This window comes from Eurytemora carolleeae, unplaced genomic scaffold (genome assembly GCF_000591075.1).
Source record: "Eurytemora carolleeae unplaced genomic scaffold, Eaff_2.0 scaffold2381, whole genome shotgun sequence".
NCBI lineage: Eukaryota > Metazoa > Arthropoda > Copepoda > Calanoida > Temoridae > Eurytemora > Eurytemora carolleeae.
In genome coordinates this window covers 4,276-18,199 of record NW_019398267.1, presented here as the reverse complement: position 1 = coordinate 18,199, position 13,924 = coordinate 4,276, and the positions used below count along the sequence as shown (strand labels likewise).

Genomic DNA, 13,924 nt, shown 5'->3' with positions numbered 1-13,924 from the left:
GTTGTTTCAATTGACAATCAAAATTCATTCTTTCATCTTTTCGAGAATATGTTCCAAAAGTGTTAATTTGAGAATATGTTCCAGAAAAAAAAACTTTGCAGTAGGGTTATTTGGTACTGAGGGAACAAGTTTCGTTAAATTTTTACAATTAAGGTGTCATTGAAGCGCTAAAGTTTTTAGTTATTTCCAGTTGTACATAATTTTTTTTGTTACAACCACTTTTTATTTTTTTTTGACCAGATTTAGATCAAATATTTTTGATGAAAACGCAAGCTGTGGAATGTTCCGATGGATAAAAAAAATGCCAATTTTATTTTTAGATTAAAAATAATTATCGATTATCCAAAATTTTAGCTTAAAAAAAACCTCGGATTATCAATTTACTTTTTTTTAATTCAAGAAAATCTGTAAAATTTTTATAATTTAAGAACAATTGAAAATAAAATGTGTAAAATTTAAAACTTGAAAACACCGGTCTATCTCTTATACTCGAAGAAGAAGTTATTGTATCATAAAAAGTGTGAGGCCCAGAAAGAAGAGCATCCTCAAACTAAAGAGTTATGGTCCATTGTGAACGGAATGGGATTCCCTTATTTTAAATACTCTTCCTTTTTTATAATCCAGTCACTTACTAAGTATGAAATTTCTTTTTTTTCATTTAAAATTAAGATACATCTGAATTTAATAAATTACCTGAAAAAAAACACTAAGAGTCGGACTTTAAGAAGTTAAAACCAACAAGTTCTTGTTTTCTTATCTTGTTATACAATGTACAATATTCACGGCCTAATAAACATGAAAATTAATAAATCGTCATCATTTACATGTTTTAACATTTTCCGAAATGTGGTCTGCCTTCGTTGTATCTTTAAAATTGAAAATCAAAGACTTTCTTAAAGTCGTCACTTAATTCCCATGTTTGTTTATTGGGAACACTCTGTAGACTGGGGAAGGTTGATGAAGTTCAAAAGATTTCACAATCATCCTAACTTTATATCTTATAAAATTTTAAGGTCGAGGATTACTTAATTAATACATACCTGAGTCTAAAACTAAAGAACGAAAAGTTTTGACTTAAATTTTAAGTTCATGGTTAAATGTCACTTCTGACTTAATTTAAACCTGAACTTTAACCGTGAGGTTAAATATTTAACCCTGTGGTTAAATATTAACTCGCCGAAATCGACGAGTTAAAATTTAAACACAGGGTTAAAATCTTGAAATCCCGCAATCCCTATTTGTCTATCATTATTCAGCAGTAAGTGGCATTCATTCAACTAACGATATATTTAAAAGTAAAAAACTTGATTTAATAAATTTCACATTTTAGATTAATTAATGTTTGCACGTAAACCCAAAATACGGTTGTAACTGAAAATATGTTTAGTTTTCCGTCACGTAAATAATTTAAAATTAAAAAAACAGCTGATTACCGATAGTTACGTAATAATTCTCCGTAAATCCTTTTCTCTTATTGGTTCAGATTTTTCCCGGGAAATTAAAATTTAAAATTGAGAAAGTTTCATATTTAAGTAGCTATTCATTATTTTACAGAACTTTTTAACCTCGATCTTAAAATTCGCGCATTCTTTAGTTTTAGACTCTGGGCTATTCATTATTGCTAAATAATGAGCTTAAAGCTTAGACAAATAAGGAAACCCATTCCAATTCTAAAAAGAACAGCTTACATAATGGTAAAAACACAAATAGCAAGCAGAACTTTTAAATTGCATTTTTTTATTTTATCATAGTTTTTTTTATCCGGCTTTATTTTCTTAATCATCTGTACAGTTTACACCAGTGCAGTCATTATTGGTTCAGATGAAATTTAAAGCAATGTAAGGCCAGCCTTTGCTCACATACGAACACAAAGAAAGATGAATAATAATAGAAATGTGAAATTAAATTTTTTTAGCTTTGTTGTTTTTTTAATATTTTTTTTTGTTTTTTTTTCTAAAAATTTTTTCTTGTTCGGATTGTACGGATTTTTTTTTTGAAACGTACGGATTGTACGGATTTTTATGTACGGAATGTACGGTTTTTTCTTCACAAATGTACGGATTGTACGGATTTTTTCTGAAAATGTATAGATTTTTGTACGGATTTTTCTCAAAAAGTTTTGGCCACCCTGATGTTCAGCTACACATTTCAGATTGAAACTTATTTAATAAATATCTTTCAAAATCATAAATTGAAGCACATGTCTTTTGAAGAATAATAATTGAGTTTTTTTCTAGATTGTTCCTGTTGACCTGTTCCCTCACACCAGGGGATTCGAACTTGTTCTCCTGTTCCAGCGTATCTCTGAGGAGGAACAGCAGAGAGGAGAACTTGATGAGAAGAAGGTTGAGGAGATAAACCCGGATGAAAGTTCAGATTTGCAGACAGAAACTTTGAAAGAAGTTACGACATAAGATTGTGATATTCTATTTATTTCAGGAAAAAATGGCTACGGTTGAAACGTCGTTGTCTGAATCCGATCCTTCTCCAGATAAACCAATAGATGCTAATGTTTCTCCAGATAAGCCAGTGAACAAAGACCCTCCACCTTTTCTTAGTCCTTCTCCGGCAGGGTTTAAGATGCCGACTCTTCCTCTTATCTCCAAAGGACGGAAATCTGACAGTTTCTTAGCTGAATCTAACCCTGAATCTGAATCTGAAACAATTGAAACTGTTGCAGGAGAGTCTATTGTTGAACCTGTACAAAATGAAGAAGAAACTCCAGTACCTGACTCAACTGATCCCCAAGATAAAGTGAAGGATTATACACCTGTTCAACCAAACTTGACAAGATCGACAAAATCTCCAGCTGAGATTGCAAAAGCCAACTCTATTCCACTACCGTACCAGGAGCCTAGTTGGGGAGGGGTCCCGGAGAACAAATATTATCTGGAAGTTTTAAAAACTGGAACCATCGTGGATACAATTCAACTGAAGGATAAAAGTTTCTTTACGGTTGGGAGACTAGCGAACTGTGATATTATACTGGAGCATCCATCCCTCTCAAGGTATCAACCTCTCTTCAAAGATTAGATACTAGAAAAATTAAATTTGACTGTTTGCTGATTTATTATGACTGATTAATTGATAACAAACATAAGGGACCTCACTACTCACTAGTCTACTGGAGTTTGTAATAACTCATGTAATTGTAAATCCATATTTCAATCCCAGCTTAGTAAAGTCATGGTAGGATTGCGATGTGGTCACTGGTAAAAGGGCGTACATAAAAGTAATCGATTGATAGGAGAGTAAAATTGAATAGGAATTTATAGAGACAAAATGTTTTTATTTATTCTTACAATCTTCTTATGCTTTTCTTGGACCGCTTTTCCATCTATGCCATTTTTGACATCTTTGAAATCTTGACATGATTGACATGATTGACATGATTGACATGATGGACATGATGGACATGATGGACATGATGGACATGATGGACATGATGGACATGATGGACATGATTGACATGATGGACATGATTGACATGATGGACATGATGGACATGATGGACATGATGGACATGATGGACATGATGGACATGATGGACATGATGGACATGATGGACATGATTGTCAAGATTGACATGATTGACATGATTGACATGATTGACTTCTTTGACGTCTTTGACATCTTTGACAACTTTGTCCTCAGCCATTAATAACGGGGTTTAATTTATTGTATTTTAAAACTTCATGTTTAGGTATCATGCAGTGCTACAGTTCAAAGCAAAAGGCTCCCCTGAGAAACCTATTGGATTCTATTTATTTGATTTAGATTCTACACATGGTAATTAGAAATTAAGCTTTAAATATTTCTAAATCCAAATTTATTGAGCCTCGTAAATTCCGTTAAGAAAGATGCTTGCCGGAACTTTTCAGTTTTTTTAAAGATTTGAAAAAGCAAATTTCGAACCAGGAAAATACTCTGGAAACAAAGTTTGTGCAACGTTAGCTGATTTTTTTGGCCAGAAAATTTTTCTAAGATATGGGGCTCCTGGGGTATCTTCCTTGATTGAACACTGTAAATAGCTTCAAGTAAGAACCAATGAAGACCGCTGCATTTTCGGATCAATTGTCAGTTAAATTAAATTATTTGAAATTCTCGATTAAATGCTAAAGAATAATTTAATTCTAGGTCGTCATAAAAGTGTTAAGTATGTTTGTGTACAACCCAGCAGTTTAAATAATTTTAGGAAGTTACCACAACAAAAACAAATGCTTTCCGAAGACCTATTACAGACTCAGGGTCGGACACATCATCAAGTTCGGAGGAAGTACCCGGAGCTTGATCTTGCAAGGTTAGTAATTTTATTCCAGTATTTCCATATTCAACTTCTGTTCTTAGATTCTCTTATATTCTTTCTTTCCTTATTTTAAGACTTCAATATTGAATCTTTGGTACAATCTTTTCACCCATCCACCTCACCTTTCTCACAAGTTACATCAAAAATCTTAGTATTTATATTTTATTTTAAAATAGATTTTATTTATTTTTATTTTTTCATATTTCTTTGAAGTTAATTTGTTGTAAACTGATTGTTACATGTTTGAAAATACACCATAGTATACCAATTTTTGAAAGCAGGAACAAAACAAATTTTACAGATTAAGGATGCTAATTAGAACCAAAATAATTGATTTCTTTCTAAAACAATTCCAGAGTTCAGCCTAAAAATCATTTATTAGTAATTTGTATTGAATAAATAAATAATTTGTTTAGGACCAGATGAAGATAGTGAGGAAGAGAGTGAACATACAGTCACAGAGTTAAAATCTTTAGCAGCGGAAAGGGCAAAATTAAAAATGGAGAGAAAACTGGAGATGATTAGCAAATCCAGGGAAGATAACGAGGTAAGCTATCTTGAGAAGGTAGAGAGGAAAGCTATCTTGAGAAGGTAGAGAGGTAAGCTATCTTGAGAAGGTAGAGAGGTAAGCTATCTTGAGAAGATGAAGAGGAAAGCTATCTTGAGAAGATAAAGAGGAAAGCTATCTTGAGAAAGTAGAGGGAAAGCTATCATGAGAAGGTAGGGAGGAAAGCTATCTTGAGAAGGTAGAGAGGAAAGCTATCTTGAGAAGGTAGAGAGGAAAGCTATCTTGAGAAGGTAAAGAGGAAAGCTATCTTGAGAAGGTAAAAAGGAAAGCTATCTTAATAGAGAAAGAGAGGTACGCTATCAGTATAGAGGTAAGCTTTCTTTATAGAGAAGGTAGAGTTTCATGAAAGTAAGAGAAGGTAGAGAAAGTAGCTATCTTTATAGAGAAGGTTTTCAAATGAAAGGTACAGATTTAAAATATCTTTATTTAAATGAAAGGTAGAGAGTTAAAATATATTTATTTAAAGTGAATGGTAGAGAGTTAGAATATCCTTATTTAAAATGGAAGGTAGAGAGTCAACATATCTTTATTTAAATGAAAGGTAGAGAGTCTGCGTATCTTTATTTAAAATGAAAGGTAGAGAGTTAAAATATCCTGATTTAAAATGAAAGGTAGAGAGTTAAAATATATTTATTTAAAATGCTTTTTTAAAATTTTAAATGCAAAAAATTACTAGTTCTGATGAAAAATATTGGAAGAAAAGAAAATAGAAAATATTATTTATATTATTATCTAACAAATTTTAGCATTAAAAAAAAGAATTTCTGACACTCTGTTTTGACATAAAAAACTTGGGGAAAGTTTTGTTAATTGGGCATTACATCTTGTCAAAGATTCAGAATTTATTACCCTTATAATTGATTTATACAAATGTTCATCTGATTTAGGATGGAGAGGAGGGAGGTGATGGAGGAGAGGGAGGTGATGGTGTATCCTGGGGAATGGGAGATGATGCAGAGGAATTCCCGGATATGGATCAGGTAGTAGTACTCACATTCATCTGGTGTAGTACATGAAGACACAACCTTTGCATGGAGAGCCAACCCCCTAGATGTTTTAACCATCAAAAGCAATTTAAATGACATAAATAAATGTGTTTTTAGCTTTAAAATATTTTTTTTGAAGGGGGAAAACTCGGAAAAATGTTTATCCTCGCAAATGTCGTCTTCTTTTCAAATTATCAAAATATCATTTTTTCTTCGAGACAAATAATTTTTAATGTGTTTGCCCAATCAAAATACTTCAAATGATATCGGTAAGTGTCAAAACATTGATTTTGATGTCCTAAGATTGTAGATTATGAAGAAATGGAGTAATCACTAGGGGGCTTGGCTCTCCATGTAGGATAGGCCCTCCAATTTCCATGCACGACACCGGGGCCATTAGCTGATAAATCTAGTCGACTTCTACCTCTGGTAGTACCTCTTCAGACTGTGGGGGCGGGGGTGGAAATGTGTTTAACCCCGTTTGCGGTCTTGGTCATCCCACATTTTTCATTGATCTTTTCACATTCTTCATTTAGAACTTTGTAAACAGAGGTTTTAATTCTAGTTTTCAAATTGTTTTAACATTCGTATTCTTATATCTGGAATTTTTGTTTTATTTGGAATGTGAAAATATGGAATTTATCAAATATTTTTGAAGAAGAATTCTCAAGTGTGAAGAAAGAAGAAAGTGTTCTGTGAACAAGTTCTATTGATTTTTATTGGAACCTTTCAGAGAAAAATTCCAGAGAAAATGTCGGGGAAATATTTTTCACAATTTTTCGTCGAGGGAAATTTAATAAATGCCAACCATGAAATGAGTTTTAAATTTCTTAGGCGGTTCCATGTAGTTTTATGCAATTTTATAAAAACTCTGGCCTAAGAATTTGTTTTTTACAATAAATATTTTCAAGTAAACAAAAAATAAAAAAAATTAAATTCTGTTTAGAATCCATTTGCTGAAACTGCTGATAACGAAAGCTTGTATATCAACGATCCGAAGAAAGCTTTGAAAAATTGGTAATTATACATCTCTTTCGTTCTCCGTGTTAACTGAGGTTCTCCTTCTGCCTTAACCTGTTAACCCTCGTTCCCCTTACCCTTTAAACCTTTAAACCCTTGTTCTCCCTTCAGTCCGTTAACCCTGATTCTCCTTCTCCCTTCAATCTTTTAACCCTGGTTCTCCTTCTCCCTTCAATTTGTTAACCCTGGTTCTCCTTCCTTCAACCTGTTAACCCTGGTTCTCCTTCTTCCTTTAACCTGTTAACCCTGGTTCTCCTTCTCCCTTCAATTTGTTAACCCTGGTTCTCCTTCCTTCAACCTGTTAACCCTGGTTCTCCTTCTCCCTTCAACCTGTTAACCCTGGTTCTTCTTCTCCCTTCTCCCTTCAACCAGTTAACCCTGGTTCTCCTTCTCCCTTCAGCCTGTTAGCTCTGGTTCTCCTTCTCCCTTCAACCTTTTAACCTTGTTCTCCTTCTCTCTTCAACTTAACCATGGTTCTCCTTTTCCCTTCAACCTGTAAACCCTGGTTCTTCTTCTCCTTTCAATCTGTTAACCCTGGTTCTCCTTCTCCCTTCAACCTGTAAACCCTGGTTCTCCTTCTCCCTTCAACCTGTTAACCCTGGCTTTCCTTCGCCCTTCAACCTGTAAACCCTGGTTCTTTTTCTGCCTTCATCCTGTTATCCCAGGTTCTCCTGTTAACGTGTTATTTATCTAGGTTTGACCGTGAAGGATGTGAGCTAGAGTATCAGGTCGAGGAGAAAGGTTATGCCCAGTTTCTCTGTAAGATTGATCTACCTATAGACTCTCCAAACGGTGGACCTCAACCTACGGCTGAAGCTCTGGTTAAAGGTAAAAATTCTTCTCATTTGTTTTATCGGTCACTCAGAATAGTATTTCTTTTCAGGTTAAAATGATTCTTCTTACCTAATTTTTTAAACACTAGCTTAAGTGCCCGGTGTTGCCCGTGGAAATTTAACACTCAAGAAAAAATGAAATTTTTTCATCCTGTATTACCCCTAGTGTACCAATGATTTTCCTCAAAAAATTTCAGCCAATATGGTCCAGGCGTTTGGCCAGCTATAGGTGACACTGTTTTAAATGAACTTACTCCTCGCAGCATTAGTCAGATGAGAGCGTGCCATTCCTACCAGTTGTGAGACTTGTAGGTTTACACCTTTAGTTTGTTTATGTTTATTTAATTGACTCTTACCTATGAATATTTATCAGTAGAAGGATGTGGAGGGTTAAAACATCCCGCCCACAATCCATGGAAGTTTTATGTACGCGCCGTACATTATATCTGAAACATTCAGATATTAAATATAAAAAGGTTTTTTCATTTTAATTTCCAGGCATAGAAATTAGAATACGTTTTACTTTTTAAAACTGTTAAAAACATTTCCAAACAATACTTGGAAATATATTTTTTTTTAAAAGAGTATATAGGCTTTAACTTTGATTAAATAAAATAAAAGATTTTAATAGACATGGACGTGGTAAATTATAATTATGAGGATTGTGCGTCCTCCATGTTTCATCATGCGTCCTTCTCGAGTTTCTCCAACTATGAACTTCTCCTGTGGTCGAGTCGTCTTCCCTAAATAGTTCAGAATTTACACCAGTGTTATGCAGAGTAGCGCCAGACCCTCTCAAATCCGATTTGAGTAGCTCCTCCAATGCTACTCTGCATAGTACTGGTGAGATTGTGCATGCACTCGTCTGACTGAGGCTACTAGGTGCAAGTTCATTAAAAACAGTGTATATAAATATATATATTTGAGCGATGAGCTTTTTATATAGAAGACCAATAATTGACTAGATAGCAGATTTAAATCTTCTTCTCTCTATTTTTTGTATTTTTGAATATAAGATGGAAATTTTATAAGATAGCTGAGTCTGGAGTTTCCAATATAATTTGATAAACACGTCTCAACAGGAATAGGATTTTCTACTTTATTCTACTTTAGGAAAGAAGAAGGAAGCAACAATTCAAGCAGCTCTGGAGGCGTGTAGAATCCTTGACAGGATGGGTTTACTCCGCCCCTCTAAACAAGCTGCTGTGGAAAGGAAGGTCAGTATTCAGTATTCCATATTAAATCAATATAAATATCAAGTCGATAGTAAGAGTTAACGGGTTTGCATAATTGTTGAGAAGAATATTATTGGATTTGTGACATTTTGACTTCCTGGATCCGGGCCCAAGGGACAAATATCAACACAAACCTGCTAAACTGATAACTAATAAGAGATTATTATAAACTTCCCAATCTCGGTGTGGTCCGTCAAATTAAATAAGCGAAAAATGAAGAAATGTTTATTTATGATCTGGATCCAGTTTTGAATCCTGTTAAATTTTTTTTATCAAATTGGATCCAAAATCCGGATCCACATCAAAATTTAAGGGATCTTAATCATTGATTTTTCATCTGTCAATTCTAAATATTTCACGATGAGGATTAGTTAATCAACTCGGAGCGGGATTGCACGGCGGTAGTTCAAAACTTTTACTAAACTGAAATATTTTAGATTAAGAAATGGGAGGAAGATGATTTCTACGCGTCCGATGAAGACGAGTTTCTGGATAGGACAGGAAGTATTGAACGGAAAAGAAAGTCCCGGATGCGGATGGCAGGGAAGGGTGAGGAAACTGTAGAAACTTATGAAACCTTGATGAAGAAACATGAAGAGAACAAATCCCAGCTCCTTGTACTAGAAACTGAGTTAAAGGAAGCTCTGCTAAGAAAGGAGAAAGCGGATAAAAGATCTCAAAGCAATGACCTGGATAACTACCTGGCAGAATTGAAGAAAGGGGCTCAAGTTGACAAAGAGACCGTTCAGAAGCTAAAGATGAAGATCTTAAGCTTAAACCAGGATCAGGAAAGATTAACTAAACTGATAAATATCGCCCGACCCGCCTCTATGCCTGAACTCAAGTCCTCTAGTAAACCTGATAAACCTCAACTCTCCGGAATTATGATCGGGAAAAGAGGAAGCAAGGGTTTACTAGGTAAAGTGAAGACTGTTGACAAGGATAACAAAACACCAGTTTTCTGTCATACAACAGATACTAAAGTATTGGAGGCATTTCTCAGCGAATCTGATCCAGTGAAACCCAAAAGAAAACATCTTGAAGATGAAGAGGGAGAATCTGAACTCCAACCTATTGGATATGAGACCAGACCTGAACCTAAACCTAAAGAAAGGATCGGAGATACCTCTGTAAATAAAACTCCTCGAGTTCTAGGTCCTGCAACTCCTGATGATCTTTCCACCCGGATAAATGATACTAGCGAACCCATGAACCAAGATGAACCTACCGCAGAACCTAGAACTGCTGGGACTCAATCATCCCTCCCTCCCTCATACCTTGGATCCCAAGCAGAGGAAGATAGCGAAGAGAAAAGAAAAAGAGGAGATAGAGGAACAAAACGAAGGAAGAAAGTAGATGAAGAGGAGGAGGAGGAAAAAGACGATTATTACAAGGTTGGGATGGATAGAAAGTATGATGTATGGTTGCCCCCGACTAATCAAACTGGGGACGGGAGAACTAGTCTTAATGATAAACTTGGATATTAATGTTTCTGTAATGATATAATGGATATTCATCAATAAACCTGTATATTTTGGTTACACTCAATCATCAATTAGATGATTATTTTTCTCCTGAAACATGTTTTTTTTATATTACTGGATTCCATTCATTATTAATATTTTCCTTTTTTCCCTGGAAATAGTATAATGTTATAAATCCTACATACAAGGTTACCTGAATTGGATTGGATTTTACCGACTACCTGGAACTCTTAATAACCCGATATGATTATCTTGTAGTGCTTAACCNACTCTATAATTTGTATCCGTAAATCGTAATATTATACTTTGAATATGTGCCGAAATTACGAAATTGTGAAGAGTAATTTGCAATATTAATGGAAGTTTAATTCTTCATCTTTTTCAAGGATTGAAGGGGGGGGGGGGAATTAATTTCATGATTTTGTTTAAATCTCTCTTAAGAGTTTTTAATATTGCTAATGTTGGTATTTATGTGAAAACATTTTTCTACCAAGTTCAATCATCAGATTAGATTTAAAATGGAGAAGGAGATAAAGGATAAGAGGGATCTGTTCCTCAAGGTTCTCCAGGACGGAACGGAGAAGATTGAAGAAGAAGATTATAAAGCTGCTGAAGAGCATATCCAAGAGTGTCGTGTTATCTTGAAAGACCGGAAGAAACTAGCGCGAGAGTTGATGGTTCTTGATCTTTACTCCGAACCTGTCTTGAAGGCGGAGATAAGGATGGATACAGGGAGTCTTTACTTATTAGCACTGGAGCTTAATGTTAGGAAACATGTCAGTAATTTCTCGACTTTCTTTAAGGGTTGGTTTTTATATCTTCTTAACCTATAAAAGATTTAGAAAGGGGTAGGGTCAAAAGTCGGCAGTCAGGAATAGATCGCTCAGGGAGTTAAACGATTTAATATTTTGATCACTATGACTGGATGATATGTCGAATAATTGTTACTCCTTGATTTCAGTATTTGGTGCATCATTTGAATGCAATCTGGTAGAAACAAAACTAAAGATTACTTTTTTAGGGAAATTGTTTATCTGGGACCGAATTTAGGTCGCTAAACCATCAAATCTTGAATCACCGATTCAAAGTTTAAGATATATGATGATTTTGGTTGGTGATTTAGGATTTGAGCCGGTGGTAGGCAGTTCAGCGACCTCTCCGATTCATTAATACGGTTTCTAAATTCCTTAACATTAAAATGATTACAAAATTTTTGTTGTAAAATTTGTAAATATACTTTGTACATGGTTGATCTGCAGGCAGAGGAGGATTGCGAACGGAGCAGAGGAGTTGGTTCAGGCGATACTAGGAACAGGATTATTACAAGAAGGACAAGTAGAGCACTTTTGCAATATTTGTATACAGGCTGGGAACCTTCTTATCTCTAGTCCTGCAGACAGCAGGAACTGGTATCTCAGATCTTTCCGCACAGCAGAGGAGTGGAAGATGAGTTCTGTAATGGAGAGAACCAGCTCCCATCTTGTAAACCAGGCGATACAGCTCGATGATTTTGAGGCAGCAACCGAGTTCATTAAGTATATCCAACCTTGCGCAGAGAAACACCTAATTATGTTGAACCTTCAGCTTCTTGGGAACATATCCATGAATCAGGATATTCTAGCAGAGTTCTTTAGTAACAAGATGACTAAGAGGAAATTTTTCTCTCTAATTCACGTTCTCAAATCTCAGGATGGAAGTAGAAGAAAACTGGAGATGATGAGACGTATCGTGGAGTTTATGAGCGTAGATCACTTCTCTGGGTCTGATTTAGAGCCGAGTATGGTTGGATATCTCTTGTTTCTTAGCCAAGATGAAAGTAAAGACTACTGCGCCAGTTACAGGCTTATCTGTAGATATATCTCATTTGTGGCTTCAATGCAGGAACAAAGGTAATATTTACTCAGGGTTCCTCAAACAATTAATTTGGGTCAACCTACCTCAATTGAAAATTTAGAATTTGATAAAAGTATTATATTTGGAGGCAAACTGCCCAAGGAATTGAACGAATTGAACACTAGCCACAAACTCTTTTTCAACCTGATGGTGAAACATTTGATGTTTCAAAATAAGACTTATTGGCCTAAAAGAATGTATAAAGTATAGTTTAAGTTAAGTATAGTTATCAGAGATCGGAAATTTTATGTTGAGTATCGTTAATCTGGAACACTTGATCTCGAAATCTAATGTGGATACTTTTAATCTAATTTGATTTAATTAAATTAATTAATATAGGGATACAGGGATTAGAAAATTTGAATTTATATCGAGTGTTTAATTCCTTTTGCAAGTTTTTCTCCGGTGTTCAGTTCCTTTGGGGATAAAACTAACAATGCTAGGGACTGTGAGAGTAATTTCATATGCTATAATGGGATAACGGCACCCTTAAAAACCTTTATCTGATTAATTATATTGAAGATATTTACGTTTTTCTAGGTTTAAAAGTGTTTAATTCTCAAATATTTTCTTCTTGTTACGCTAGTGACTTATTTATTGAAACCACAAAGGAAAATGATCTGCAGTTAATTCAAAATGATTGATTAAGATTGTTATCTAATTCATACTTGATCAGGCAAAGCTTTTAAGGGTACCGTTGTGAATCGGTCATTTCCTCAGAAATTACCCTTACAGTCCCTTTAAGAGAGACAAAAATTTGCCAATCTATTCAAAGCTGGTAACTTGACTCTATACAAACCTGTCAATTTAAAGCTGGGAGGAAGAATTTTTGCGAGAAATATAACACGTCTGATATACAGGGTGTCCCAGGAATCATGACAGTTGGTGAATAGTTTCAAATGTCTTCTTCCATAATTTGTAACGTTCTTTAATACCAAGTAGAATTATAAAAAACATCGCTTTGTAATAATAAGATAATAAAATTGATTTCAAAGCAAAAGATAATTGAGTAAAAGATTGTTTAGCAAAATAAACTGCAAAAAGTCTTTAATATTTAATACTTGATATGGAAGAAGACATTCAAAACTATTCACCAACTGTTACAGCCTGTACTTTTCAGACCGGTTTCAACCCGGTTCTTTTTCCATAATCCGGAGATGATCACAGATCAAAACTGAATCGTACTTTTATACTCGCAGCACTTTATTCTTAGTAATTTAAATGTAAAAATACATATCTATTTATTTATATAATTCTATATAATTCATTAGTAAAATGTTAATTGAATATATCTCTAAGAGTGTCCAAATCTCCTGTGGGTTTTGTGCTTAAGATAGCAGAAAAAATCGTCAGGTATATTTTATATTTATGTTTACAGATACATGAAAATTCAAAAGGAATTAATTAGTACCTTCCTTTATGATAAATTTCCTTAAAATCCCTTTAATCTTTGCAACCCAATTTCATGAACATTAGACATTTTAAACTATGAAATTTATTAGTTTAAATCAAAAGTTGATACCACCATGTTGCAAAGATAAAGGGATTAGAAAATTTGAGTCTTTTTACAGGTAAAATTCTTTAAACCTTTAAACCCTT

General features: G+C 34.3%; 2 protein-coding genes across 2 annotated transcripts in view; both read left to right on the top strand.

Annotated features, from left to right (window-relative positions):
- Positions 1-2,652: 2,652 nt before the first annotated feature.
- LOC111717122 (kanadaptin) lies at positions 2,653-10,489 on the top strand (the record flags this gene model as incomplete). Its single annotated transcript, XM_023492631.1, is given in 9 exon segments — positions 2,653-3,008; positions 3,704-3,789; positions 4,196-4,300; positions 4,723-4,853; positions 5,762-5,854; positions 6,807-6,877; positions 7,575-7,708; positions 8,827-8,930; positions 9,386-10,489. Coding segments are annotated over 9 exon segments (2,130 nt in total), but the record flags the coding sequence as incomplete, so codon positions are not given.
- A 430-nt stretch (positions 10,490-10,919) lies between these two features.
- Positions 10,920-13,924, top strand: part of LOC111717123 (uncharacterized) — a 5,144-nt gene continuing 2,139 nt past the window's right edge. The window contains exons 1-3 of the mRNA XM_023492633.1: positions 10,920-11,201; positions 11,692-12,321; positions 13,625-13,678. Of these exons, the coding sequence (XP_023348401.1) occupies positions 10,951-11,201; positions 11,692-12,321; positions 13,625-13,678 (935 nt within the window). The 5' untranslated portion in view covers positions 10,920-10,950. The remainder of the gene's footprint in view (positions 11,202-11,691; positions 12,322-13,624; positions 13,679-13,924) is intronic.